Source organism: Micropterus dolomieu, linkage group LG07 (assembly GCF_021292245.1).
Source record: "Micropterus dolomieu isolate WLL.071019.BEF.003 ecotype Adirondacks linkage group LG07, ASM2129224v1, whole genome shotgun sequence".
Taxonomy (NCBI): Eukaryota; Metazoa; Chordata; class Actinopteri; order Centrarchiformes; family Centrarchidae; genus Micropterus; species Micropterus dolomieu.
In genome coordinates, this window is record NC_060156.1 from 2,570,700 (window position 1) to 2,597,358 (window position 26,659).

The window sequence follows — 26,659 nt, forward strand, 5'->3', positions numbered from 1 at the left end:
AGAAGGAGAGGGAGGAGGAGGAGGAGGGGGAGGAGGAAGGAGAAGAGGAGGAGGAAGGAGAAGAGGAGGAGGAAGGAGGAAGGAGAAGAGGAGGAGGAGGAGGAAGGAGAAGAGGAGGAGGAAGGAGGAAGGAGAAGAGGAGAAGGAAGAAGAAGAGGAGGAGGAAGGAGAAGTGGAGGAGGAAGAGGAGGAGGAAGAAGGAAGAAGAAGAGGAGGAGGAAGAGGAAGGAGAAAAGGGGGAGGAAGGAGAAGAGGAGGAGGAAGAGGAGGAGGAAGAAGGAAGAAGAAGAGGAGGAGGAAGAAGGAAGGGGAAGTGGAGGAGGAAGGAGAAGAGGAGAAGGAAGGAGATGCTGAGGAGGAAGGAAGAAGAAGGAAGGAGGAGGAAGGAGGAAGGACAAGAGGAGGAGGAAGAAGGAAGGAGAAAAGGAGGAGGAAGGAGGAAGGAGAAGAGGAGGAGGAAGAAGGAAGAAGAAGAGGAGGAGGAAGAAGGAAGAAGAAGAGGAGGAGGAAGGAGGAAGAAGAAGGAAGAAGAGGAAGGAGAAGAGGAGGAAGAAGGAGGAAGGAGAAGAGGAGAAGGAAGGACAAGAGGAGGAGGAAGAAGGAAGGAGAAAAGGAGGAGGAAGGAGGAAGGAGAAGAGGAGGAGGAAGAAGGAAGAAGAAGAGGAGGAGGAAGGAGGAAGGAGAAGAGGAGAAGGAAGGAGAAGAGGAGGAGGAAGGAGGAAGGAGAAGAGGAGGAGGAAGGAGAAGAGGAGGAGGAAGGAGGAAGGAGAAGAGGAGAAGGAAGGAGAAGAGGAGGAGGAAGAAGAATTTCTCTCCCCAGTGTGTCAGACCTTGTTGTAGCGTGTGTGTGTTTCTGAGGGCTTGTGTGTTATGTCTGAAGGCAGAGTTTGGTTTTTCAGCAAGATTGAATGGTTTTGAGTGGAGAGCTTCATTTTGACCTGAACATAGGATGTTTGGGGAATTGGGTGAGAAGTTGTGGATGAGTTTTGAGAAAAAGACGCATAATTTCAAGAAATGCGTTTAAGCAATCGAGATAAACCGTAAACGCTCCTCTGCATGAATTAAATCCTACATGTTTTTGGCTCCATCTAGTGGAACTAATGATTTGTGTAAAGTATGCAAAATATGCTGTCCTGTCCTTTTCCTGTGTTTTTCATGCATGTACCACAAAACGTGATTTAAATCTGACACCAAGTGATATCAGATCCAGAATCACCAATTTTCCGATCCTGTTATGGTGCAGCTTCTTTTTTTACTGTTCTCTGTTTATTGCTTAATCCCAACACAAGACCTTTAGTGAGTAATGATAAATTCTCTTAACTAACAAGGTGGCAGAGAAGTTTATTTTTGTTGAAAATTATTATTATAATTTCATGTTCCTTGTTAGCCTGAAGTTTAATCATTGTGTGCTGTTTGCTATGATAGAAAACACACGTCTTTGGTAGAAGTTCATTTGAGGCAGCGGCAATCTGAGTTACTCAAATCAAGCGAGTATCTTACAAAGTTACAGGGTTTTTATTATGAAATTCCTTCTTGCTGTCCCTCCACTGCAGCTCAGCAAGGAAACACTGTCACGGGAAGCACAGAGAGGGAATTCCAATTTAAAAAGATTTATCATACTATCTTCATATAAACCTTGGAATGAATTTCCCCACAGAACAAGGTCTGGCACTTCCAGTTAGCCAGTATGAACAGGAGAGATGATAACAGCAATGTTCATACGGGCACCTGACTAGTGTTTTAAGTTACTAGTATCCTGACTATCATTGTGTCATGAAGTGCAGCCTCTTGCAACTGTAAAACGCTGGACAATCTAAATATCTGGTCTCTCTATCGAAACAAGAGTAAAAAATAAAGACTGCAGGAGCTGCCTGGCCGCCGTTACCACTCCGCTGGGTTTGGCTTCTCCAGCTTACCACTAATAATAGAAGACGAGGTCACGTAAACATTCTTATAGCGTCTGTTACCTTGGTGACGTAGATGTGGTCAGGGTGATGCTTGGCGGGCGTGACCATAAGCGTGATGCGTTCATACAGTTGGATGCCTGTCAGAGAGGTGACCCCCATGTACAGGAAGATGCCAAACAGCACCGCCAGAGGGATGTGGCGGAGCACGTCTGTCATCACTATGGACATACCTGATGGGCAGAAAGGGGTTTGAGGCGAAGTCTTCAAACGATATTACTGTTTTTCATGACACTGCTCGCATGTTCAAGAACTGTGGAGAGCATTTTTCATTCAGCAAGGGAACAGCCCTAACGCTAACACAATGTCAGTTCCATTTATTTGAAACGTATCCACTGTTCAGCTGCCTTGGTTGAAATGCTATTTGGGCTAATCCAAAAAGTCTCATTCCTTATCCAAATAACATTTCAATCAAACAAAAGCTCAACTATCACGATGAGTCATGAGGGTTGTATCCCCAAACAGGATCAACCTATACTTAAGACTGCTTTGGGAGCCCTGCGTTAAGTGAAACAAGATACTCTGATGGCAAAACAGTATTAGTCGATGGATGAAAACAACGTTGCAATGTGGAGTTTAACAATTTTCATTTGGAAAAATGAAAAATCATTTAAAGCTGTTGCAAACGGCTGATTCACACTTCATGAATGTCTCGACATGCAGGAGCTGCAGAAGCGCCACTCTGTTCCTTTGAGCTCATGTTTTCTTTCAAGACAAATAATTGCCTGTAAATTCCAGCACAGTAATAATGCTGTAGAAAAATACAAGCCCCACAGGGAGATAATAAAACTGAGTAATTGCTCTGGAATTGATAAGTAGTTCAGATTCCTCTTTTTCTCCAGCTTCATTCCAGCTGCATAAGGGAACTATTTTGTGGCTTTACTTCATTAATATGCAATTAAATTTATACTATAATAAGATTATGGTATATGTTATTTAAAAGAAGCATTCCAATAACCAATTAACTAAAGGCCAGTCCCCCTTTGGTAACTGTTGCTTTGACTGTCTAACTTTGGGTCCTAGCAAGGCATATTTATTTAACGGCGACGATGGTGGCAGATTTACAAGCATAATCTAATGCTAACTTTAAAACCCTGTGAGTTGGTTGAAAACTCTGTCGCCGGCTAACTTTTTACTGTTCCCAGATGATTTGTTGGCTCTAAACTTAAATGTTAAGTCATTTCCACCATTTTGCTTTACTTTGCTTGAGGATAAGGAATAACCGATGAGTTTGGCAGATGTAATGCTATTTAAGAAAATTGGGACTGGAGTCGCTGCCATGTTATCTTCCCCAAACCAAAAAACAGCTGTCATTACTCTAAACACTCTGCAAGTGACATGCCCCTTAGCTTTGGAATTAATGCTAAGCTGGCCGGGCATGTTAACATTTGCAGCTAATGTTGGAGCGAATAAACACACTGTGTAATGCGCTCCTTAGAAATATGTTCTTGTGTTTTTGGTTTTGTAAAAGCTAACAAAGACACCACCCTCTGAAATTTTGAGACAGTGACTCCCACTCCCACTCTTCCCTTTCCTCTTACCAACAAGAACAGCCACCAGAAGCCCGGTCAACCTCTGTTCTTTCACCTCCTGGATCATGGGCTTTTCGCCAGGCGCCGTGGCTTTGCTCATGACGGTGAGGGCGTTGACATGAGTGACGGAGCGCACAGTCGCTGCAGTGAGCCACGGCAGGCCGAAAAGAGGACAGATGGCACCGAGAATGACGATGAGCAGAAGATCCAGGTGGAAGCCTGACCCTTTAACCAGGCGACGCTCCTTCTTACTGACTATTAATCTGATAGATTGAAGGGAAAATATTCGAAAAGTGAAACTTAAGAGAAGCACACAGTTCGTAAAAAGTATCCCTTACTATTTCACACACAAAGTGTTACCACTGTAGATAATTATACTGTACAGTACGCACGAAGTGATCTGAGTTTCCATGAAAATGAGGATGAAGACGAGAAGGGCAGGTACAATAGATGCTCCCATCATCCAGGTGGGAAAAGGCTTCTTATCGCCAAAGGGACTGATGAACCAGCCTCTTTTGTCAGGGGCGGTGACTGAGAAACCCGACGGCACATTGAGTTTCTACAAGTAAATAAAAATAAAGTTAACGTACTCAGAAAAGGCACTCATTTATTGGAACTGTAATAAAAATGCACTTCAACTTCTGCTGTTGCTGTGACGGTACAGTTACCTGTGTGTAAGTGTCAGGGATGGCGATATCCACCAATACCGAAAGTAAAATCGAGATGGGGATGCCGAAGTCACCAATGATTCTTCTGACCTGGAAATAATGATATTTGATTCAGTTCACTTCTCATCACATTCAAAGTCTGAATTACATGACTGACGTGCTGGTTTCACTTTGAGGCATGGCTGTTCAGAGCTGCTGAATTGTTATGAATAGCTTTGAGACACAGCATGAAGAGAACTCCTTTGTCCATGCTGTTAACATGTATATGGTATGTAAGTGTAGAGTCACGTTAAAAACGTATACGACATACATTTAGAGATGAGGAAGTGTGTGATCAAAAAACTTCAACGTTCAAAACACAAAATAGAAGGTGTATTTTATCTTTGGTGAGTGTTTGCATTAAATGGATTTAAAAGGACCCATGTGGAGTTTTTGACCACCAGCAGCGCTATGGAGCAAGGTTTTTAAAAGTTGTTTGTTTCTTATGCACAAGCACGCGGTGACACGATTACATTCCTTCCACAGAAGATGACAAGGTGGTGAAAACACCGACGTCAACAATACATGCTTCAAAATATTCAAAAATCAGCTTCGCAAATGTACCGAATTGTGCGGGAGAAAGAGAGCTTCCAACACGTTTGTTCAACTCGAATTTTGGTCAGAAACACAAAAAGTCTGCGGGATTTTGTTCATTGACAAAAAAGCTCCACATGAGACATTTAAATGATCATGAGCAACCTGACATCTACTGTTTGAATTGATCGTTTTTTCAGAGACTCAGTAAGGCAGCGTACCTTGCCACCTAAAAACCGACTGTTTCGGAATTTCCTGAGGAAGAAAGCAACAAAGAAAGTGCCTATCATGAGGACTAGAGACAGGAGAGCAGTGTTGGGCTGGTTGAGGATGTGGTCATTCACATAATCAGTAGCTGGGGAACTGGGATACACTGCCATCAGTGGATGTTCCTTAAAAACCTGGAAACAAGAAGAGAGTGTCAGTTTATCCTCTGTTGATTGGTTTTATGGGCTATTTGTAGATGACAAGGAAAGGGTTAACTGGAAGTGCTGTATTTTAAATTACAATAAATGAATAATTAAGAACACATTCTGCTATCTTGTTATGAGGGAGCATTCAAAAAGTGTTATTTACTGTCCAAACGATCGAGCTCAGCGCGCTGTGCGATATCTGGAGTAGTTACCTTGATGAGCTTAGAGAAAGTCTCATAGATGAAGATAAGGGAGATGAGGAAAGCAAAAATCTCCTGGGTAAAGGGTGAGATGTAGCGAACAAGAAAGCTGCCCTCCGCTGCCACAATCACCAGCACAATGAAGACGAGCCAGAAACCAATCCACACTCGACCAGTCAGGTACTCGTAGTTATGGGCCTGACAGAACTGAGTGAAAAGATAAAGACATGATAGTTACGTGTTCAGGGAAAAATGGGAAATGTGTAACACAAGGCGAATTTGCGTTCTCAGAAGTACCTTGTAGTAGGCCTCTTCAAACACCAGTAAGGGTCCTGAGAAGCCTATGATGAGAAGGGGCTGGCCAGCAAGCAGCGAGAATATAATTCCAAGAGTTGCAGTTGACACAATTAGCTCCGTCACTCCCATCATGCCCTCTGTTTTTTCTCCTGTATGTAAAAACAGCGAAAAACACATCTTCAGAGCACAGTTATCAAAACGTCAGTCAAATTTCTAGTTTCTCGTAGTTTCCCGTTACCCAGCAGGCCTCCGAAGGTAATAGTGGGCGACAGTGCAGCAAAATAGATGAAGATGACGGCAGCGATGCACTGCGTGTCCACAGCATCCTTTAAGTCGCTGATGTAGTGTGGGTAGCGGCGGCGGATGTCGTGGATCAGGCCTCCAAAAGGGATCCCTGAGCGCTTTAATGGGTCCACCTCCTGGTCTCCCTCCTCCTCCTCCTCTGGACTCACCTCTAGGGGGTTTGTTACAGGTTCCATTACATTAAGAAAATACTAAGGCTCATCATCATCTTAATAATACAGTAGTTAATAAAAATGTATTAAATTATCAAATTAAAGACTGTAAAAAAACACCACCAAATTAAAAAGGTAAGAGGCAACTCACTGTCATAAGGAAAACACTGGCAGGTGAAAGGTATTGTCCAGCGTATCTAAAGCCTGAGCTGCTCCTTTATTACCATGAACAGGGGCACTATAGTTTAGTCGATCATACATAAACCGTCCTGCTACCTTAAATACTTACAAGAGTAACAAATGCGTAGTAAGCTGAAAATACTCACCAACAAATGCGCTTTTTACTCCTGTTTGAATAAAGCTTCCTAAAAACTAAAGTACCCAGCTGTTTAAGGAAATTACTGAGAATTGATAATATTTTTGTGTTGTGTGAAATGTTAAGATTTATATATGTGAAAGGTTCCTAGAGCTGCACTTTTCAGTAGTTTTACAAATGATGATGATACATCCCATCACCTCGGTAAAGTAAGCGTTCATACTGTAGCTTTAGCAGGTTGTATATTATCTACAATAACATTATAACAACATTAACAAAACTTATAGTATATGATAAAGTTCTTGATATGATTGATGCTTTACAGCTGCCACCTATTAAAATGTCCAACCAGTACTTTTTTACCATATAAATCCAATGTATATAATACATATAGATAAAAAATTCACATTATGTGTTCTTCAAGATGTGCCTTCCTGTCTTCCATTGTCTTTAAATAGTTGTAGTTACATAGTTTTTATACTAGGGGATGCCAAAGACATTTTACAATTCTACACATAGTGGCCTATGGGAGCGCCATAAGGATGGGATTATTCTACATTCGTCTTAACGTCAACTAATCTCATGAAAAGAACTAACCCAACCATTCATCAGTCCAACTCCCAATACTTTCTACATTCCCTACAGTGTCCCTCAGCCCCAAGCCTTCTGAGTGAAGATAACAATGCAAATGCAGGGAAGGGTCTGCACACGATTAAAAGGCGTTGCATTGCAGGTTAACATTGGTTTGCAGGATCAGAGTTGCCTCCTTCAAACCTAGTAATTGAGAATTTAGCTTAGAAAAGAGGCTCTTCAGGGACTTGACAGACTACCTTTGTTGTTCTGCTCCAATCCAGCAGAGGACTGCTGCCTCTTGAGTTCTCTTTCCTTCCTCTTGCGCATCATCTGCTTCTGGAAGTCAGCCACCGTCTTCAGGAGGTCTTTGCCCTCCACATCGGAGGGTGGAATGACGATGCTGCAGTCCAAGAATTCATTGATACCATTCAGGAGGTCCTGTCTGTCGTCAGCAAAATAGGCCACCTCGTGGAAACTCTACAGCAAAACACAATTGAATGTCATCACCAGAATAATAAAGAAAGGTTTACCATCTTATCCGTGATTAGAAAATTACTCCAATCAATTATTAAACATCTCAGGTGCCTTTCATGGCCATGTACAGCAGAAGGTCACGTAGCCACTAGGATTAACTTTTGGAAAGTCATTATTTTACATTTTATGCAACACAAAAATATCCAATGGGTTGCTTTGTCATTTTGAGGAAGATAATTTGCATGTTTGCATTCTTCATTTTGTGTAATACTAACATGTCTGTCCTCTTTGTGAGGCTTTCCTGGTTGAATGAAAATGAACCTTAGATGTCCTCTGAATAACATCCACCTCCAAATCATAATGGCTCGAAAGAATATAATCACATTTTAATGGTTACTTATTTATAATATTTGTGTACAAAATGGCATAACGTGTTCTAATCTAAATCAGATTCTGATTGTTTAAGAGTGACTGAAATATGGTGTTACATCTTTAAAGTTTTACATCTACCTTGTCAGACATTAGAGTGGCGAAGGAGCGTCCGATCTCATGATAGTCCACGTTGGACTGAATGGGACCAAGCAGGATGAAAATGAAGCGAACAGGGACGGGGACCTCCAGCACCGACTCCAGGAGGACTGCCTCATTCAACCTGACGAAGGCCATGGCTGGCTGTTCCAGAAAATCGACACAGCCTGACAGGACACAAAAACAAAACCACAATTAGCATTATTTTATTCTTACATTCATCACCTGTTTATTCTGATAACACAGCACGTCCATGTCCATAACAACTTTTGTAGTGCTAAATTTGCTGTTAGGTTAGATTGTTTTACTAGCCACACGACAAAGTTAAGGCTAAACCAGGTTTGGATGCAATGCAAGCTGCATTTGACACACAGCCTTAATGGAAAATTTACTACAAGCAGATTCAACATCTAGCAGTTTTAAATAAACAGAAGAAAAGAAAAGACATAATTCCTCAAAGTAATCTACTTTGTCAAAACTCCCAGAGCTTACCAACTAAAACGATGACAGCCTCGGCATCTTTGGGAATCTTGGCGAGGAGTTTCATCGATCTGGCGGCGGCTGGAAAGCTCTCAGGATGCACAGGGTGGAGAGATTTCTTGGAGGAAGAACAGAACAAACATAATCCACATTGTTCTAATAACCAATGTGATGTGACACCATAACTTAGCACGGGACCAGTAATGTGAGATTATTGAGGGAATAAAGTGTCTGTATGAACAATAATATTCTAATTCTTCTCCTGTGCATTTTAAACTACACAACTGGATGTCTGGTCCTTTATGTTTAAGCTGAATTATTTTAACAGTCTGTTTTAAATATCAAGCCATGGGGAACGTTAAGTTTTCACAGTTAATGCATCAAGAAGCTTTAACTAGAAGCACCTGTAAGCTGACTAAGAACATAATTCAACACATGTGGCCAGGGAGGCTCACTTTCTCTGACTTCAAGAACTACCTACGTGACTTCTGACCTCATGGAGGGGTGTTTCAAAGAACAGTTTGAGAGCCACAGGCTTCACATCAGGAATTTAGTATAATCATGCTTAAATCTGTGCTTACTGCTGCTTCTAAGAACTTAATGAAAACCAAAAAGAAGAACAAGACAGCTCAACATCTCTTTTATCTTTGTCCATTTAGATAGTTGAGTTCAATTATCCTTGTGGATTCTTGTCAAAACTAGTTTGGCTCTGGCAAATCACATTTACTTTGCTTTCTGCCCGCACGGCTTCCACTATGTCAGAGGCTATCATCACTCAGATCTCACATGTCACAAAGAGACTCAAAGAGTGAAGTGTAAAGGTGATGCTGTAGACTTAAGTTAAAACAAATGGAAACTTACAAACAGGCTGACAAACACATCTTGTTTTGGGTCGTATACTGGCCCCTTGTTCTCGTCCTCTTGCCCTTCAGTCACCATTAGTGGCAGAGTGGGTTCCTGGACGTGGTTGTGATTGATGCTGCTATGAAGACTGCTGGATGAGTGGTGGCGGTGAAAACGTTGTTTCATATCATTCGGATGGCTGTGGGAAAAAGAAACAAACAATGTGACAAGGTTAACACATTGATGTTTAGCAAGTAGTGTTTACCAGGAGCACCACATTAGTTTTAGTGGGTTAGCATGCTACAGCTAATAAAAGTACAGCTGAGGCTGTAGGAGTGTCATTCACTGTTGAACCAAAGAAGGATAAGCACAAATTAAAATGTTAACCTGATGAAGGCCATTTTCATTGTATTCCATCCAACAGCTGTACAAATATTTCACTCTGAACCAAAAAGGTAGCCTCCTGCTGGCACCAGGTGAAGAGTAAGAGGAGTCTATTAGGATACAACATCATGAAGATCTGCACAAAATTTTGTGCGAGCCCATCCAGTTGATGAAGTCCACTCAGTCCACTGGAATCATCGACGTGCTACATGAGAAGATCACCAAAGTCCTTAGGATTGATTTGCTGTGTATCATGAACGTCTGTAGTTCTTTATCCATTAAATAGGTGTTAAGAACTTTGAACTGAAGTTGTGGGATGACTGACTAGCTTTACCCATAACGCAACACCGCTAGCATGGCTAAAAAGTAGTTAGGACCGGGAGGATTGCTCTCTATTATGTTCTAATAACGCTTAAAGTTTCGTTCAAACTTTATCTAGCAGACTCAATGTCAGCATTACAGACTTTACTTTAGTTTCAGCCATTTAAAACAAAACACAAACCCTCCTAACAGGTGCTTCTGCAACAGATTGGCGCAGCACCACAACCTTGTACTCTATAAACACATACTCAGTCCAATATGTTTCAAAATCTCGTCTTTTAACAGGATCTCACTGGCTTCATTGATGAAAGGAGTTTCCTGAGTTGTCACAAATTTGATTGTGTTTCACCTACTCTACCTTCTGTTCATTCGACATCTTTTACATCATGCAGCTGGTACTGCAGCTCATAAATTCATCAGCAAAATCCTTTTCTCAATTCAAGCTTATTAGTAAGTTCTAATGTCTTGGGAATATCTGAGTTGACATATTCATTTTCCAAAATGTAATATTTGCATTAAAACATGAATGAAACAACCAGAGAATTATCTCTGCTGCCTTATTATCAAAGCTTTTGTGCATGGGAGTGTTAGCATGTTTCGCTCCCTCTTAAAGAGAAGTATTTAGTGTCACATCAGACAGTTTTTTTTTTTTAAACACTGCTTCATTACATCACTGCTCAGTCTAATGGTGACATCACCTCACTCATTAGGCCCACATGGTCCAATAAGACGTCACCCCAAATTGGATGCGACAGCCCCGTGAAACAAAAGAACGAGGTGTGACACTGCAGTGAATTGTGCTCGAGCTTTTCCAGAGGATCTTTAAAGTGGTCTGAGTAAGCGATGAGCTCAGATTTAGCAGCACCTCAGTGTGTTTCTTTCCACGCTGTAAATCTGATATCTCAGACGGGTGATGACTCTAATGATGACAGAGTGTTTTTTTCCCTGTGGACGCAACCAGTGGGAATTTATGTGGAAAGGCTGTGAAAGATGGAATGAACACATGATGGGCCTACTGCTAAGAAAACACACTGGCCAGCTTATTTTGCTTTTGTTGTGTCGTTTTATGTGTGCAAAATCCATCCCCTGCACATTAGCCTTTAGTGAAACAGCAAGGTCGGCCACCACAATGTTAGTAATGTGGAATTATTTGCTATAATCTATTGGCCAAATCCAAACTGTGTCATCACACCAAAGCATTCTTCATGCATTACTGATCAAACCAAGGCGGTACCATTCTGACTTGACATAGGAGGAGCCAGACTGGACCAGAGGCTTAGCAGAGCTGTGTACAGAGACATAAGGGTAAGAGGAGTTCTTTGGAAAAGAATATGAAAGCAGGTACAAGTGAAAGTTTATCCTTGACCTTGGCAACAGCACTTATCAAAACGATCAAAGTCCATTTAGCAACAGTTCTGGAGCTTTCGACTGTATGACATGATAACATTTGAGAACTTTTAAGCTAACATGGACGAGAAGTTCATGAGAAGTGCTCATAACAATGGAAATTTGTACACCTGCAACTCTACCACGACCGGGCAACCTCCATCTCCTAAGGAACCTAAGGAACAGCTAATAAGTGGACCTACTGTCAACAGGTGTTTATGTCTGCAAGTGAGCACTGACACCAAATTGTATGCATGTCGACTCAAAGAAAGAAGACTAATAGTCTGCAGCCATGCTGGAAGTTTGAGGGTCCAAAAGGCTAATGTCAACATGCTAACATGCCTAAAATGACAATGTTAACAAGCCGATGCTTAGCAGGAATAATGTTTACCATGTTCACTTACTTAGTTTAAATTAGCTGATTAACACTAGACACAATAAAGCACAGCTGATGAGAAGGTCATTAGTTTGAAACTTCTGTAGAGGCCAGAGGATAACTCACTTGCGACTTTTCATCCTAACGTTCATGTTCCCCACACAACCAAATTTAATGTCAATTAGCAATCTCAGTCTCCTGGTGGCGCAAGAGTCAGAGGGATCATCAAAATCATCAGGATTTGTTTTCATAGCGCCATAAATATATCTACAACTTTTCACAAAATTCAATCCAACAGTTGTGGAGACAATTCTTTAAAAAATATAGATGTCAAGGTCATGGTGGCCCTATAGGAAAAGTCAGGGGAGCATTTAGCCAGGCTTCATCTGGGGACCTTGTCATGACAATCCCTTCAATAGTTACAGTAATGGCTGACCAGCAGACCAAAAGACTGACACATGCTGTCCTTGGACTTGTTTCTAATGACCTTTTCTGCCTGTTATTAGTTGTGGAATAGCATTTAACGTGACCCCTGATTTGACAGAAAATATTAACTGGGGGATGAGTGAGCATGATGACAACATCCGTACTTTTGATGGGCATGGCTTATCTTTCCCTTCGGTAATTCAGTTTGACGGCCGACATTTAGTTAACTTGTTTTTTGTTTGTTATATAACCAAATAATTAATCTATAATGCGCTACGTGTAGTGCACTATCCCACTGGCAATGTGTTAGGTCAGTTTAGCTGGCATGTCAATGCAAGGGCTAATCAATAAGTGGGGACCATTTGAGAGAGCTAGAGATAGCCAGGAGATGACATGTCACATATATTTGCATCAAGCCACATGTTTATTTGACTTTTTTATACAGCAGTGTGCCGGATCTGATGTAACTATCCCCTCTGGTGTTTTGTCAGCTGCAGCTGAGATAATTTGTGTCTTTGAGGTTTTCTAGTGGGCAAGTCACTGAAAGCACGTTGTGGTGTCACATGATAACCAAGTCTACTAACATACACTAACACTGGTTTAACACTATAACACCCAATAATTTCAAACACCACCATCGAACTTCATACCTACAGTGGCTGACTGGGCTGGCTGGAGAGAACCTGCTCATGCAGAAACCACAAAACATTTTAGAAACATAAAGATAAAAAAACCTAGATTTATGAAAAGCAACAAAAAGGCTGGTTTCAAGGTAGCAAGTTCATTTGTTCACTTTTTCAAAGCCAAAGCTAACGCTGTCTTTTTCATTCTCCTTAGTGTGTAGCTCTGAGCATCAGATTCAAACACCTACTCTTTTGTGTATGAAACAGAAGTAAGTCTGAAAAGGACTGAGTGGGCAAAAATACTGCAAAGGCAAACAAAGGCAGAGATCAAGGGGCCAGGATGGCTCACACAATGAAGAGTCAAACTTTTAATCTGACTGTCTAAGCTTTAAGACCCAGTGCAGCCAGCTACAGCACAGTCTTGACATTTGAAATTTAGTCAACCCCGGGGAAGTACACCAGATGTGCCAAGTGTTGTTAAATGTCAAAATTTGGAAATTCCCTGTTCAGTTCCCCCCGAGTTTGACTTTTTCTAACAACCTCCACTCCACTGATGATTAATGAGGAGGAGAGAAAGGGCTAGGTTTTTATTCTCCATGCTCCCATATATACAATCCATGATCGAAATGTAAATAAAGCTGCATCCACACTACCATACACCAACAGGTCGGTTAATACATGGATAAAGAAATGATTAAATCTAAGACAACACTGTGTTTGGGGCCTGACTCATGAAGCAGGAGTTGTGGGTTAGTCATCGAACTTTGGGATGGAGTGGGATTAAATCGAGATCTGTTGTCGTGGTAACAAAGACCACAGACCAAAACGGCAAGTACGAGCTCTTCTTCAGGCTTTCAAACATATAAACCATATAAAAGAAGAAAGTCCTTCTTAATCAAATCAGTCAAAAATACTTTGTCAAGTGACAAATGCTAAAGCTGCCAATATTATTTAAAATTCTAACATAAATCTTTAAAAACAAATCATGAATGTAAAGTAGTTTTTAGCAAACTTAACTCAAACTGGTGTAAATAGGGCATTTCCAGAGGACTATTTTCAGCAGCGGATTAATACACAATTTCCAGGAGCAATGTATGTTGGCAGTGTTTGTAATTAATAAAATGTAATATTACACATTAATGTGCTGAAATTCTTGAAAGTCATGAATCAGTGTAGCCTCATATTCCATTAGTGGAGACCTGAAGAACCTGATTCCTGCCAATGGACCTTCATCAATTTTCTCCAAGACTTTGTACTATGACCAGCCTCATGTGACTGGCTGTCAGGATTGTTAGTATTCGGTTTAGTGAAGCTGAGTATGAGCCAACAATGTAACAGCTGCCTTTAACGCCCCCTGCGATGCCACTACAAAACTGACTGTACTGAAACCAGGTGATAAAAATGTTCTCTTTTCCGAGAGGTACATCATATTAGAAGTCTGTGTCAGCCTGGTGACTGACCAGTGTTTGAGAAGCAGTGCCCGAAGGACACTGGGTCTGTCCTCAGCTCGGATCTGATCAGAGATGATCATCGTCTCCACCACCAGATGGATGATGCCGGGCAGTGTCTTCTGCTCGAGGTCCAGAAGGACGGCGCCTAGGGAAGGAAGGTGCGGGAAATAAGGAGCCAAATATAATTGTCCAAGGTGGTTTAAAGAGCATCCGCATGTGAATGTCAAAAGGGAGAAAAGGTTTCAAGTCTACATATTGTTATTTGAGAAATTTTGCCAAAACCACATTGGATTGCACATAGATATGGGTAAACCGTAAGACTAGCGCAGTGAGCATCTGCTTTGCTGTATGCCTGCAGGAGCTGTTTACCGTGCGTGATGGTGCGGCGAAGTTCCAGCAGGCTGCGGAAGGAGAGTGAGGCCACATGAGGTTTGCCCCAGCGTTCTGTCTCCTCCTCCACATCCTCTTCAAACTTGATCCAGCGGGCCCGCTCCTTCCATTGCATTTCATGGTCTTTCTCCACAATCAGCTCGTTCAGCTCCACAAACAACTGGAGATCGAGTGAAGCAGACATATTAGAAAAAAAAAAAAAGATACATGGCTTAACACTTATTAGGTACTGGAAACTGAGCAGAGGATTGTTAACATATAGTGATTGGGAAAAACTGAAGAAAAAACTGCATTTATATATTTTATGCAATTAGGAAAATGAATTCAAAGACAGCTAATCCAATGACGGAGTCAACACACATGTTTATGGAAACCAACTAAAGTAAGTGGTTTGGATCCAGCTAAGAGTGGTTTGGACTAAGAGGAGAGACGTTTTGTCACTTTCCATCATGGAATTCATTTTGTGTGTGTTCTCAGACATTTTTGCTGTCAAACTGAGGTGAAACATAAGAAGCAATTTTGTATTTAAGTCTCAACAGATCAATGAAGAGGAGTTTGCTTAAGCTAAGACTACACTCTCGGAGGTATGGACTTTATAAAATGTATTGCATTTATGGATTCATACTTATCAATAAGTATGCACTAATCAATATTTTGCATTAAAAAATGAATCAAACAACTATGTGTAATGAAATACGTCTCATTATAGCGATAAATATACAACAAATTATCACCCAATTTTGCAATTCTCCTCAGGTTGAAGGACTGTTTTAGGTCATTCTTTTAACTTTGCTTTACGTTTAAGTTTACTCTTAATGCTTTCTTGAATCTTGTTTCTAAGAGCAGTAGGCAGCTGTTTTTAGTACAAAAACCACTGTTAAAGGCATTGTATTGAACCTGCCTTGTGCTAAATAGCTGACAAAGTTAGCAACTAGCTAGTGAGCACTGTGGAGCAGCAGGATGTCAAATATTTCCACTCAGGAGTTGGTGTAGACCAAACCAGAACTACTAGGAAAGTGAATATTGGACTGGTAGACAGAATGGCCACTCCTAATGAATGCTAATGATGCTCTGTGTCTGCTGAATGTGTAAATAGACAATTGCATGCTAACATGTTCACCATGATTTAATAAGGTGATGTCAGTGTTGTGTTTGTAGGTCCACTGAACAGCCTAAGGCACACCTGTGCAATACCCATGCTGTCTGATCAGCATCTGGATATGCCACACCTGTGAGGTGGATGGATTATCTCGGCAAAGGAGAAGTGCTCATTGACACGGATTATGACAGATTTGTGAACAATATTTGAGAGAAATAGGCCTTTTGTGTACATAGAGAAAGTCTTAGATCTTTTGAATTCAGCTCATGATGAATGGGGGCAAAAACAAAAGTGTTGCGTTTATAATTTTGTTCAGTGTAGTTCGTTTGCCCCAAGATGGCCAAGAAATGATTACTGATTTAAAAATGATGATATTTTGGTTTTAATAAAGGAAACTTTATGATTTTATGTTGCCTGCATATTGAAGTATTCCCACAATGGTCAGTATACAGATTAATGTAGCTGGGGGGAAAAAAGTTTGCTGTAAACCTCATGAATTTTCTTATCTGCTGCTCTCTTCTTCTTCTTCAGACTGCATAGCGGTGTGGAACTGTTGGCCCGGTTCACCAGACATCGTGATGACTTCTTCACCAGGTGACGTCTCACCCCGGGGTTGTCCTCAAATCTGTGACCTGAACAGCCACAAGTATTTTAAGTCAAAATGAAAAAGTTCAACATTGCTGAGTATTTCAGAAACCAACCTAACTGGGTCCGTTCAGTAACCATTAGCCAGAAATGCTCTTTTTAGGACTGTGAACAAATAAAACATCCTTTCTAACTCTGAAATGTGCTCCATGCTGGAAAATCAAAAATCAAATTTGTATGTCTGTTTAAGTTTCCAGCTGACAGAAAAACATCCAATAAGAGAAGGAAAAGGCTCCATGGGTGAGTGAGAATATATGTACGCCATTGGAAACTGTTACAGAGAAGGTGGTTTTGCCCTCAGACATCTGTCATTTCAAAAAGAGTCATTTCATTTTCAATTTCCTTGACCCACAAATCATAGTTTATTGAATTTAGCATAATAAGGAGGAGGATGACGTAGCTATCATTTCCCATGAAAGACAGGGGAAGCTTTGGATAAAGGAACTGGGAAATGAAAAGAAAAAGGCTAGCCACCTGTGTGGCAATGTGTTTAGAGAGGGGATGTCTTAATGTGATTTAAGGTAATAATTATATGTTAGCCAAATACTAAAGTTGACGTATTCAGTATTTTGAGGCCCAGCATGTGTTTTTATAGGTATTTGGTGGTATTTAGGTCAGGAAAAACATAGAAAAATTAGGACTTAGGAAAAACATAGAAAAGAAGCTGTCGTTTTGCAAGTTTTTACTGCAAATTAGGAGATCCACTGCAATAAACATTTTGTTAGCTTTATTTATTTTGACAAAGCTCAAAATGCAGCAGAGACTATTCTGAAATATTTCCCTGTTGATACGTTAAAAGAGGCTCAAGCATCAATATTTGAGAGTAATAATAATGCTGTAACAGGCAAAAGCACTAACACAGTTACGATGTAAGAGCACAATTACCGGAAGGACATTTGAGGTTACATTATGACATGGGGTTGGTGTATTTAAGGTCAGGAATTAAATCTGGGGCAGCTTAGAAATAAACATTTTCATTCAGTCTGCTGTCGACTAGTCAGACCAGCCAATGGCTGAATATAAGTTCCTACTCAATAAACACTGTCTTTTTTAATCTTACATGTGCAGCCAGAGGTAACCAAAGTGGATGTGAGAGATTGATCATTGATCATCATGCCCTCCTCAGGGAAACAGAGAAAAATTTAAATCAAGATGAAGTTAGACTGTATTTCACATGGTAGCGTTGCCAAAGGGAAAAACCTGTCCTCCTATCTGATATGAATGAGCTGATTTCTCTCACCATAGGGTACTAGTTGCCAAATCCAAACCTGAATACATGTAAATAAAAATATACCATATTATGCAAAGGGGGAATTGGAGTGACTTTAGGGAGTCTTTAAAAGGCAATGTCAAGTCTACCTACGAATCAAACACAATTGTTTTTTAATATTAGACATAACTGACTGTAAAGCCTTGTTTCACATTCACATACACATTTGAGTATCAATTATTTTGTAGTAAACTAGAAGAAAAACCCTTTGGCTTTTTCTCTGTGATGGGACTTTACATGGGCAACATGAGCAGCCACATGACTAATCTGTATTCCTCACTTGGGTCAATGATAAGACACACATGTTCTAGATTAATACTTATACTGAGGAAAACAACTCAGCTAAACTATCCCTGTGTAACCATCTAATTTTGATTATACCAAACTATGTGCCTTTTAGAGATTAAATAACTCCCAATAATGACCAAAACAAATTGCTTCAATATCAAAAATAATAAGCCACTTGATTTGCTTGCCAGATGCCATGCTGTCCACATCAATTGTTGTAAAAATCTAGTTTGCACCAAAGTGGTAACTAAATAATGTAAACTATCCAGCTTCATTTGAATCCAAAACAAAAGGGACCCAACCCTTTTATTCTTTTATTTTATTGCATATAGTGACATTTCCTTTTACTTCTGTTACTAATCTGCAAGAGCCTAACTACACATTAATTTGTTCAATGACTAAGTCTTACTGTTAATGTGTATAAAATGAGAAGGGATTTGGCCTTTATAAAACTGAGAGAAAGAAACACCCAGTTTAAACATTACATTATGAACAATTTAATGGGTAGTGCTTAAAAGCATTGGTTCTATATTACAAGCTTAATGGAATTAGATATCCCGATATAAAGCATAACGGCTAAATTTATCCATGAACTATACAAAATAAAACAGTGGTTACAATCTGACGCATAAATGTCAGTAAGGACCTACTGATGAGTTTTTTTTTCAGTGCCTCTAAATGCTTGTTCCTTACTAAGAAGTCATTTTCATTCAAAGCCTTGCAAATACTTTCGAACTGTTTATGAGTTTTTTCATGTCTGTGTTATATTTCTTAACCAGATATGGTTAATATTCATGGTAACTGTTATGCACTTTGGTCACTAATTGCAATTTTAGGACCTGCTAAATAAAGAGCAGGGGTCAGAAATGGTGTGTTGCTAGTAGCCAGGGGTTATTAACTTGGGGACTAACATGGCCCTCATGTGAGGAGGGCCCACAAAGATATTAGAATGAATAGGGGGCCCATAGTTAATGCCTATGTACAGGGTCCAGAATTTTGTGCTACATTGTGAGAGAGTTTACAGCCACGCCAGCAGGTCTGTAAAGCTATACAATCCTAACATGATCATGCTAACATGTTCAAAATACCAATGTTACCATGCTGATGTTTACCAAGTCATGTTTACCATGGCCATTATCTTAGGTTAGCATTTTAAGATGCTAACAATTGCTACATAGCACTAAACACAAAGTACAGCTGAGGCTCATGAAAGTGTCATTAGCTTTATTTCTTCACTATCCAAAGTAATTTTGACCTGATGATGTGGCTAGAGGAATCATCAGGGGATCTCCAAAGTCACAACAATTCATCTTCTGGGGATCATGAATGTCTTTACAAAATTTCATTGTTTACCAGCTGACACTACCCTCCCTTCAGCCCAAAAAATAGATTTAAAATGAAGACAAGTGGTTTCATTATTGTCCAAAATGAACTTGAACAAATCAAAGACAGGCTGACACAAGCTCAGTGCCACATTTAACTTTACATTAATGGTTAATGGTGTTTGGCAGACACAGTAATCAAAAGGCAACCGGCAATACTGCTCAAAATTCAAACAATAATATCAATCATGAATCATTGGTTAATGCTATTAGCGTCATATACTATGAGATAACTATATGAGTACCAATCACAGTTCCATTACTTTATATTAGAATAATGAAGGACAAAATGTGGACAAATGTTATAGTTCCTACCCTGTGTACCCAGAGTAACAAAGTTGGTGCTAGCTGTGTTCAGCTACAACTTAACACTACATCAATTAGCGCTTATAAATGTGTCAAGGTATTGCAAGCGGATCACCTTCATTTCTTTTGCATGTGTGGGAACCTAGCTTCATCACAGGACAAATGTGCCATGTTTATCCAAACTGGGATAAAAATAGCAGAACCACACATTGTTTGTCAATGAAATATCTTTCCGCTCTAGCTGTGGCTAACCCTAAAGCCAAATGGGTGCCACTGGATCAATAGGAAAGCAGGAAGCAGGAGCAGTCGAGCACAGTGTCAATTCGCTCAATACCGTGGACAACTTAGTTCTGTGTGTGGCCATGAATGAGCCTTACATTGCCATTAATTAGACGAGCAGCAAGCTACATAATCAATGGAAACAAGTGAGTTCCCGCCCATCGATTAACCATGAAAAAACAGATTAAAATGCTCGCCCATGTGATTTTCTTATGATTGCATCAGCACTTCCTTCATCGGAAGCTTGACGTTACTTTCGCAACGGTCAAAGCTCTTTGAATGGACAGATATGTAATGCTACTCAGTAAGAGTAAAGGTGTATCTCCACACAACTACACACAACTTACGGATAGGCTCGACTGTTGACTCCAGTTGAGTGTGGATTGACTCAAGCAAGTCATAGTCATCAAAATCCAAAACAAACTCTTCAAAGTCCTCCAACCCCTCCACATTGGACAACGAGCTGCAGTGCTCATATGAGTGCTGCCTCGAAGTGCCAAAGCCTTTTTGGACACTGCACCGACGTTCTGGAGCAAAGTGGTCAAGGCAACGCTTCTTATCAGAGGTCCCATGGCCTTGCTTGTCCTGTCCCTCAATGTCTGTCATCTCCACGGTCGGTACCTCCTCCTATCCTCCTCTCTCCAAGTGAACACACTGCTCATCCAGGGCTTCCAACTCTTCAGCGCCGTTGCTCGCCCTGGGTCACTGTTCTGATCAGCCTGGGTCTACCAGCCTAGCCTACCTCTGATGTATTGCTCTGGTCGTGCAAAATTACTGATGTGTAAACCAGCTCAGATTACAGATAAGTATAAAAATACTTTCACCTCAAGGAACCAAAAATAAAATATCTTGTGTTCTGGGAGTACAACTTATAATAAGTTATATGAAGCAAGAACCAAGCACAAAAAAAAGAAATATCTTGGAAATTTTGAAAGAATATGTCAGTCCAAATGATCACTCTTCAGTCTAAAAATATTATAGACACAGGATCCTCAATATTTTTTTTGCCTTAAATCCAAACAAAATGCAAAGTTGTAGCTACACCCTCAGGCAGACGCCCCCCTGCTGGATCCACAATCAGAGAGATGCATACATAGTAGCAGCATTCCCTTTAGCTGCAACTTCAAAAGGAAGTAATGATATGGGCTGGTCTACTTTGTGAGACCCGCCTGTCAGCTGAATGGTAGTGCCGCCCTTTTTTAATGATGTCCACAGCCCATTGATCTTTGTGGCTGTTGGAAAACCGACATAAAGTGGAACGGAGTAGAAGAGTTGCCATCGCTTTCCAGCCATGTGATGTGTACGAGGGTAAAGGTCAAGTTCCAAAGTTGCCATCTCCCATCTCCAGCGGAATTGCATTAAACTGAAAAAAGCACACATATACACAAAGGAGACACATGCAGAAAAATACACTGAGAACTCAAAATACACAAACACTACTACTGTAGAGCGAAAGCCTAACTGGTGAGAATAATAGAATAACACCTACGGATCAGCTCCGGCACTCTGCTTAGTGAGATATCATGGTGCTAATTATCAGAGCGAGCTGCACCATTCCTGTACCGATGTCTCCATGGAAACCATGCGTCCTCTGAGGTGTCGTGGTCTGACTAGTCCACAAAAGGTGCACCAACTAGAGCTAATCAGCACCCTCTCTATAACGTGATTGACATGCTTGAATATTGTGTCTCCCTGTCACTGTGCATTTTCATGCACGCGTGTGTGTATATCTTGTATATTGCAAGAAAGCAGAAGGCATTTTCATTTTTACTGACTGGTATTTCTGACAAACCAGACAGCCAAATAGCTTGCTCAGCATACTACTGAAAGAGTTCATTATTGGGCTGAACAATTTGTGGGAAGTATCTACACTGATTTTTCTTTTCTGAGATAGATGACACATTGTTTATTATATTAAATAATTATTTTCTATATTTGGACCGTCTGGTCTATTTGGGGTCTCCATAACATTGGATTTCTACCAACATATCTTGTTTTTACATGAAAATAATCTTGTGAAATGCTGTTTGTCACTTCGCAGAGATTGACACCAGCTCTGGGGTTCCATTATATCCCAGGACCTGAAGTGGGAGCCCAACACGGGCACCATCATCAAGAAGGCCCAGCAGAGGATGTACTTCCTGCGCCAGCTCAGGAAGCTCAACCTGCCTAAGGAGCTGCTGATTCACTTCTACACAGCCATCATCCACTCTGTCCTCTGCACGTCCATCACTGTCTGGTTTGGATCTGCCACCAAAAAGGATAGGAGCAGACTACAACGGACAGTCAGGATGCCAGAAAAGATCATCGGTGAAAACCTGCCCTCCATTCAGGACTTCAGGAAACATCACTGCAGATCCATCTCACCCCGGACACAACCTGTTGCAGCTCCTCCCCTCTGGTAGGCGCTACAGAGCACTGTACGCCACAACCAACAGACTCAGGAACAGTTTCTTCCCACAAGCCATCACTCTGATTAACAGCTGATTTCTGACTCACAGTGTCAGGAACAATTTCTCTGCAATAAGCCAGTAACTCTGCCTCTAATCAGCCACCTGTTTACTGGCTAACACTTATTATTTATTCACCATTACCCAGAGAACACTATACTATTCAGTTTAATTTCATAGTTTTGTGAAATGATAAACATTAATTTGTCAGTGACGTCATAACTTCAGCTGGTGAAGGCGATGGTAATTGGCTGAAACTCTCACCTCTTTCAACTTTTAGCTTGAATTTGCAGCTTATTTGATTTTGAAGTTTCAATGAATAAGTCACCCAAAGTTCATAATAAGACTAAAATCAACTCACAATTGAAGATTACAGATTACCAGACTGAAACAGAGGGACATACAGCGGTGATATACATGGCCTATCAATGTTGAGCATCACTGCCTACAAAGCCGATAGCTTGTTTCGAGTGACAGTCCTGTTTTCTGTTTCCAGATGGTTCCTAAACAGTCAATGACTACTCTGCTCTGTTAAAGCAGGAAAGGCCAGGGGCAGGGTCCCTGCTAAAGTAGAATCGACTGCAGCATCTGTTAATTATTGCCCCTGAATGCTGCGAGAGAGCTTTTGCCTCCCCGTCCCTCTCTCCTCTTCTGTCCTTTTGTTCTCTTTCCCTTCCTAACTTTAACCGAACATGTGCGTTGGATGCGCGTACATGCGTATTCCTGTTTATAATAAACAACTGACAGATGCTGCAGACTCTAATCTTGAGTGAACTAAAACTATATGAATTGATTAACTTTTACTTTGGTGTTTCCTTCAACGTGTAATGATACATCACGTTTCAGACCTCAGTATCAGCACCTGTATACTTTCTAACCACACAGTGTTTGCTTTTTGCACTTTGCAAGTGGGTTAGTTGCTGCTCTGCGTGCATGAGATGACACAGATTCTCTTTCGACAAAATAAGACAAACCTGGATTTACAGGAATAAAAAAAAAAAAACAATGTAAATTCTGCATAAAGGCGTCTGTGGATCTACAGACATCAGTGAAGTGAAGAAATCTGCCATTTTATGTTTTTTCTTCTCCATTCACTAGCTGTGAGCAGTTGTGCTGAGTAGCTAAGCTTTTAGCTGAGGTGAAGGCAAGCAGTCATGTCAGGATTCTTAAATAGAAAACCACATAAATGTTTAATGAAATTTGCCAAATTTGGTCGTTCGAGACCCTCAACAGAACAATGCATCCAGAAGCACTCTCCTGTCAGATCAACAGCTATGGTCTCTCTACCATGTACTGTACTAACATGCTACTTTCGGAAGGCATTGGGTAAGATAAACTCTGAAAGAAATGGCAATTTATTTTAAGAATCATTTTTTTTGAAGAGGAGATGAGGATGTGAGCTGAATATAAATGCTATTTTCTGCCCTAATTATGCTACTGATGCACTGTGTTAATACATTTGATTCAGTGTCTCGTATTACAACAAGATCTGTAAACTTATATACATCAAGGTAAAAGAAACTATGATGAAGATCCAGGAGTATTCTGGAGTTCTCTTTATTATAGGCAACCTAAATGGGACTATCAATTACAGATATTATGAGAATGAAATTTTTTATGTCGTCCATCCTTTGTGTTGTTTTGTTGGAAGCTTATTTTTACCAGTGTATGCAGGGGCCAGGAGCTGTGTGGGTTGGTTTCATAAGACAGAATGTGTGGGACGCCCACAGTGGAGCCAAGTCAGAGGCAGCAGTAAAAACAAAACAAAACATGTCAATGGTCAGGAACCAGAGCAGCAAGGAAGTCAGTAAACATTGCAACAGGCTTTCCAGGTCGACCACTATTTCAAAGAGGCAGGAATAATAACAAGATATTTTAACAATGTCTATCAAAAATGACTGTCCCATTACCACTGACATAAATAATATATTGATGAATTTATTTAACTATAGTATACAGTCTTGAGACACTTACCATACTCCATGTGAAATATCTCTTATATGCCAAGGATCCGATTAGTGAAGGCCAGGAAAATCAAACTAGCCATCATTTCTTTGAACTAGCCTCCAATACTGACATCCCTCAATGCAGGCCAACACACACCTATGGAAACGTCTGGGATTTACCAATAACTTTAATCTTACTAATATTTGGCATAAACTTTTTTTTAAATTTGGGGAAATGAATAACCAGCATAAATACACAGGCTGAACCACATGCAACCCTACATGAACTCTATAGCCAATTTTATCAGAACTATCCTGGGAACCACATTAGGTGCTATCATGGAGGTCTAAAGGAGAATTGGTAAGCATAGTCACCGACTGATATATAACCTATAAAAGTAAAACTGAATAAGCTCATAAACTACCATTTAGGGCGCATTCAGACCAGGAAAGTCCACTAGTTCACTTGCTTTGTTCTGGACCAAATACAACGTTGATATTTTTTGTTTGGTATGGTTCGCTTTCACGCTGCCCTTTTTGCAGGAGAACCAGAATTTATAAACAAAACCACATGTGTGCTGAGGTAACACTGGTATAGGTAATTCTGGAGCGAGAAAAGCAGTAACCTTTCGATTCACGGAGAGAGCACGCTCTTATGTGCGAGTACCATGGCATGCTGACAGTGGCACTGCGGGGAGGACAGATCAAAGAGAAAGGCAATGTCCATACAACCAGATGAACAGATTGTTACATCAGAAAATATTACTGCTAACATTACTGCATCCTGCTAAGTGTAGTTCTATCACACTCTGCATAGCCACACAGTGTAGATATCTAGATGCAGTTATTAGTGTAATTAAAGACGCAATCTGCACTACTAGAGCCTGTTAACCCAGAGCCCGCAGTTTGGAACTGGGCCGAGACCCCCTCTTAGGGTGCTTTCACACCTGCCTTGTTTAGTTCGGTTGAATGGCACTAGAGTTCGTTTTGCCCCTTGGTGCGGTTCGTTTGGGCAGGTGTGAATGCAGCAGTCGCACTCGGGTGTGCACCAAAAGCGGACCAAACAAACTAACTCTGGTGCGGTTCACTTGTGGTTTGAAAGCAAACGAACCAAACACAGGATTTTACGATAGCAGAGATGTGATCTGAGCATCATTTCCAAAGCACTAATAAATCCATCTGCTAACAGCGACACGTGTTCACCGATCTTATAATTGATCTGTATAAGCCGCTATGTTTATAAAAATCATTTTATATGGTATGGCCTACTTGTCAGCGCGGGTATTTCCCTGATTAATAGGTTAAAATCTGTTAAAAAAAGAGGGCAAGTAGTATTCAGTTTACCCTGTCGGTTCATTAAGTCCATAAAAAATGTGTGACAGCGATACCACAGTATACTATAGGCGAATAAGCCCCGAATTATTACTGTACATGTCCTGTTTTTACTTTATTATTCATAATAGGCTATGCGGTCGATCTGCTGCCTAGCATTGCTAATCATGCTTATAATAAATTTTTACTTCGTGAGCTCTTTGCGATACAGATCAGAAGCGTGAAAGTGCTGCACAGACTTCTGTCAGTCACCGGAGTTTGATTTCCCCACGTGGGTCCTGATGATGCAGGATGACAGTCGCCAAAGCTGTCCAATCAACAAGTTACCTGTACGTCTGTGTAAGGTCATGGTTACTTCTCTGGTTCGTCTGTAAAACTGCAGCGTGAACATGATGCGGACCAGAACTAAAATGCAACAGTGTATAATATTTTTCACTTGGTCCGGACCAAATGAACCGAACTACAGGCGTTAAAGCGCCCTTAAGCCGTTGTTTGGTCCATACCCGAGTGTAATTGCTGGATTCACACCTGCTCAAAAGATCTGCACCAAGGGTGCAAATGAACCTGAGTTCAACTCAATCAAACCAAACAAGCATCAGAGGGAATCATCTCCCGTTGCCTTGCTCCAAAGCTTTTGTTCTCAATAGCAATAAGAACATTTAAAGGTAGTTCTTCAGCCTACTGATAACACTGTAGTGGCACAGCAATGTCATGACTTTATAGAACCAAATATGCTACAAGGCTGCAACTGATTCAGATTTTAACACGTATTATCATTGCAGATAGGCAAAAAAACAAACATTAAAATAACATCTTTGTTTAACACAGGATTATTGGCTGACAAAATATTTTTTTAAAAACACCTCTAAACACTTTCACCCAGGAGTTGAGATCATCAAAAACGATCAGAAAGATGCTGAAAAACTGATTCATGCCTTTATTTCAGGCCGACTCTATATTGTAACGCACTTTTTACTGGTCTCCTACAA

At 40.7% G+C, this 26,659-nt stretch overlaps 1 protein-coding gene across 1 annotated transcript in view; it reads right to left on the bottom strand.

The window, feature by feature from the left end:
• Nucleotides 1-26,659, bottom strand: part of slc4a3 (solute carrier family 4 member 3) — a 66,854-nt gene that overhangs the window by 4,428 nt on the left and 35,767 nt on the right. Inside the window, exons 7-21 of the mRNA XM_046054103.1 lie at nucleotides 16,262-16,404; nucleotides 14,653-14,833; nucleotides 14,293-14,428; nucleotides 9,335-9,515; nucleotides 8,486-8,591; nucleotides 7,976-8,160; nucleotides 7,249-7,468; nucleotides 5,886-6,101; nucleotides 5,648-5,796; nucleotides 5,363-5,557; nucleotides 4,959-5,138; nucleotides 4,165-4,254; nucleotides 3,889-4,055; nucleotides 3,506-3,759; nucleotides 1,968-2,137 (exon numbers count right to left, since the gene is read on the bottom strand). Of these exons, the coding sequence (XP_045910059.1) occupies nucleotides 1,968-2,137; nucleotides 3,506-3,759; nucleotides 3,889-4,055; nucleotides 4,165-4,254; nucleotides 4,959-5,138; nucleotides 5,363-5,557; nucleotides 5,648-5,796; nucleotides 5,886-6,101; nucleotides 7,249-7,468; nucleotides 7,976-8,160; nucleotides 8,486-8,591; nucleotides 9,335-9,515; nucleotides 14,293-14,428; nucleotides 14,653-14,833; nucleotides 16,262-16,404 (2,573 nt within the window). The remainder of the gene's footprint in view (nucleotides 1-1,967; nucleotides 2,138-3,505; nucleotides 3,760-3,888; nucleotides 4,056-4,164; nucleotides 4,255-4,958; nucleotides 5,139-5,362; nucleotides 5,558-5,647; nucleotides 5,797-5,885; nucleotides 6,102-7,248; nucleotides 7,469-7,975; nucleotides 8,161-8,485; nucleotides 8,592-9,334; nucleotides 9,516-14,292; nucleotides 14,429-14,652; nucleotides 14,834-16,261; nucleotides 16,405-26,659) is intronic.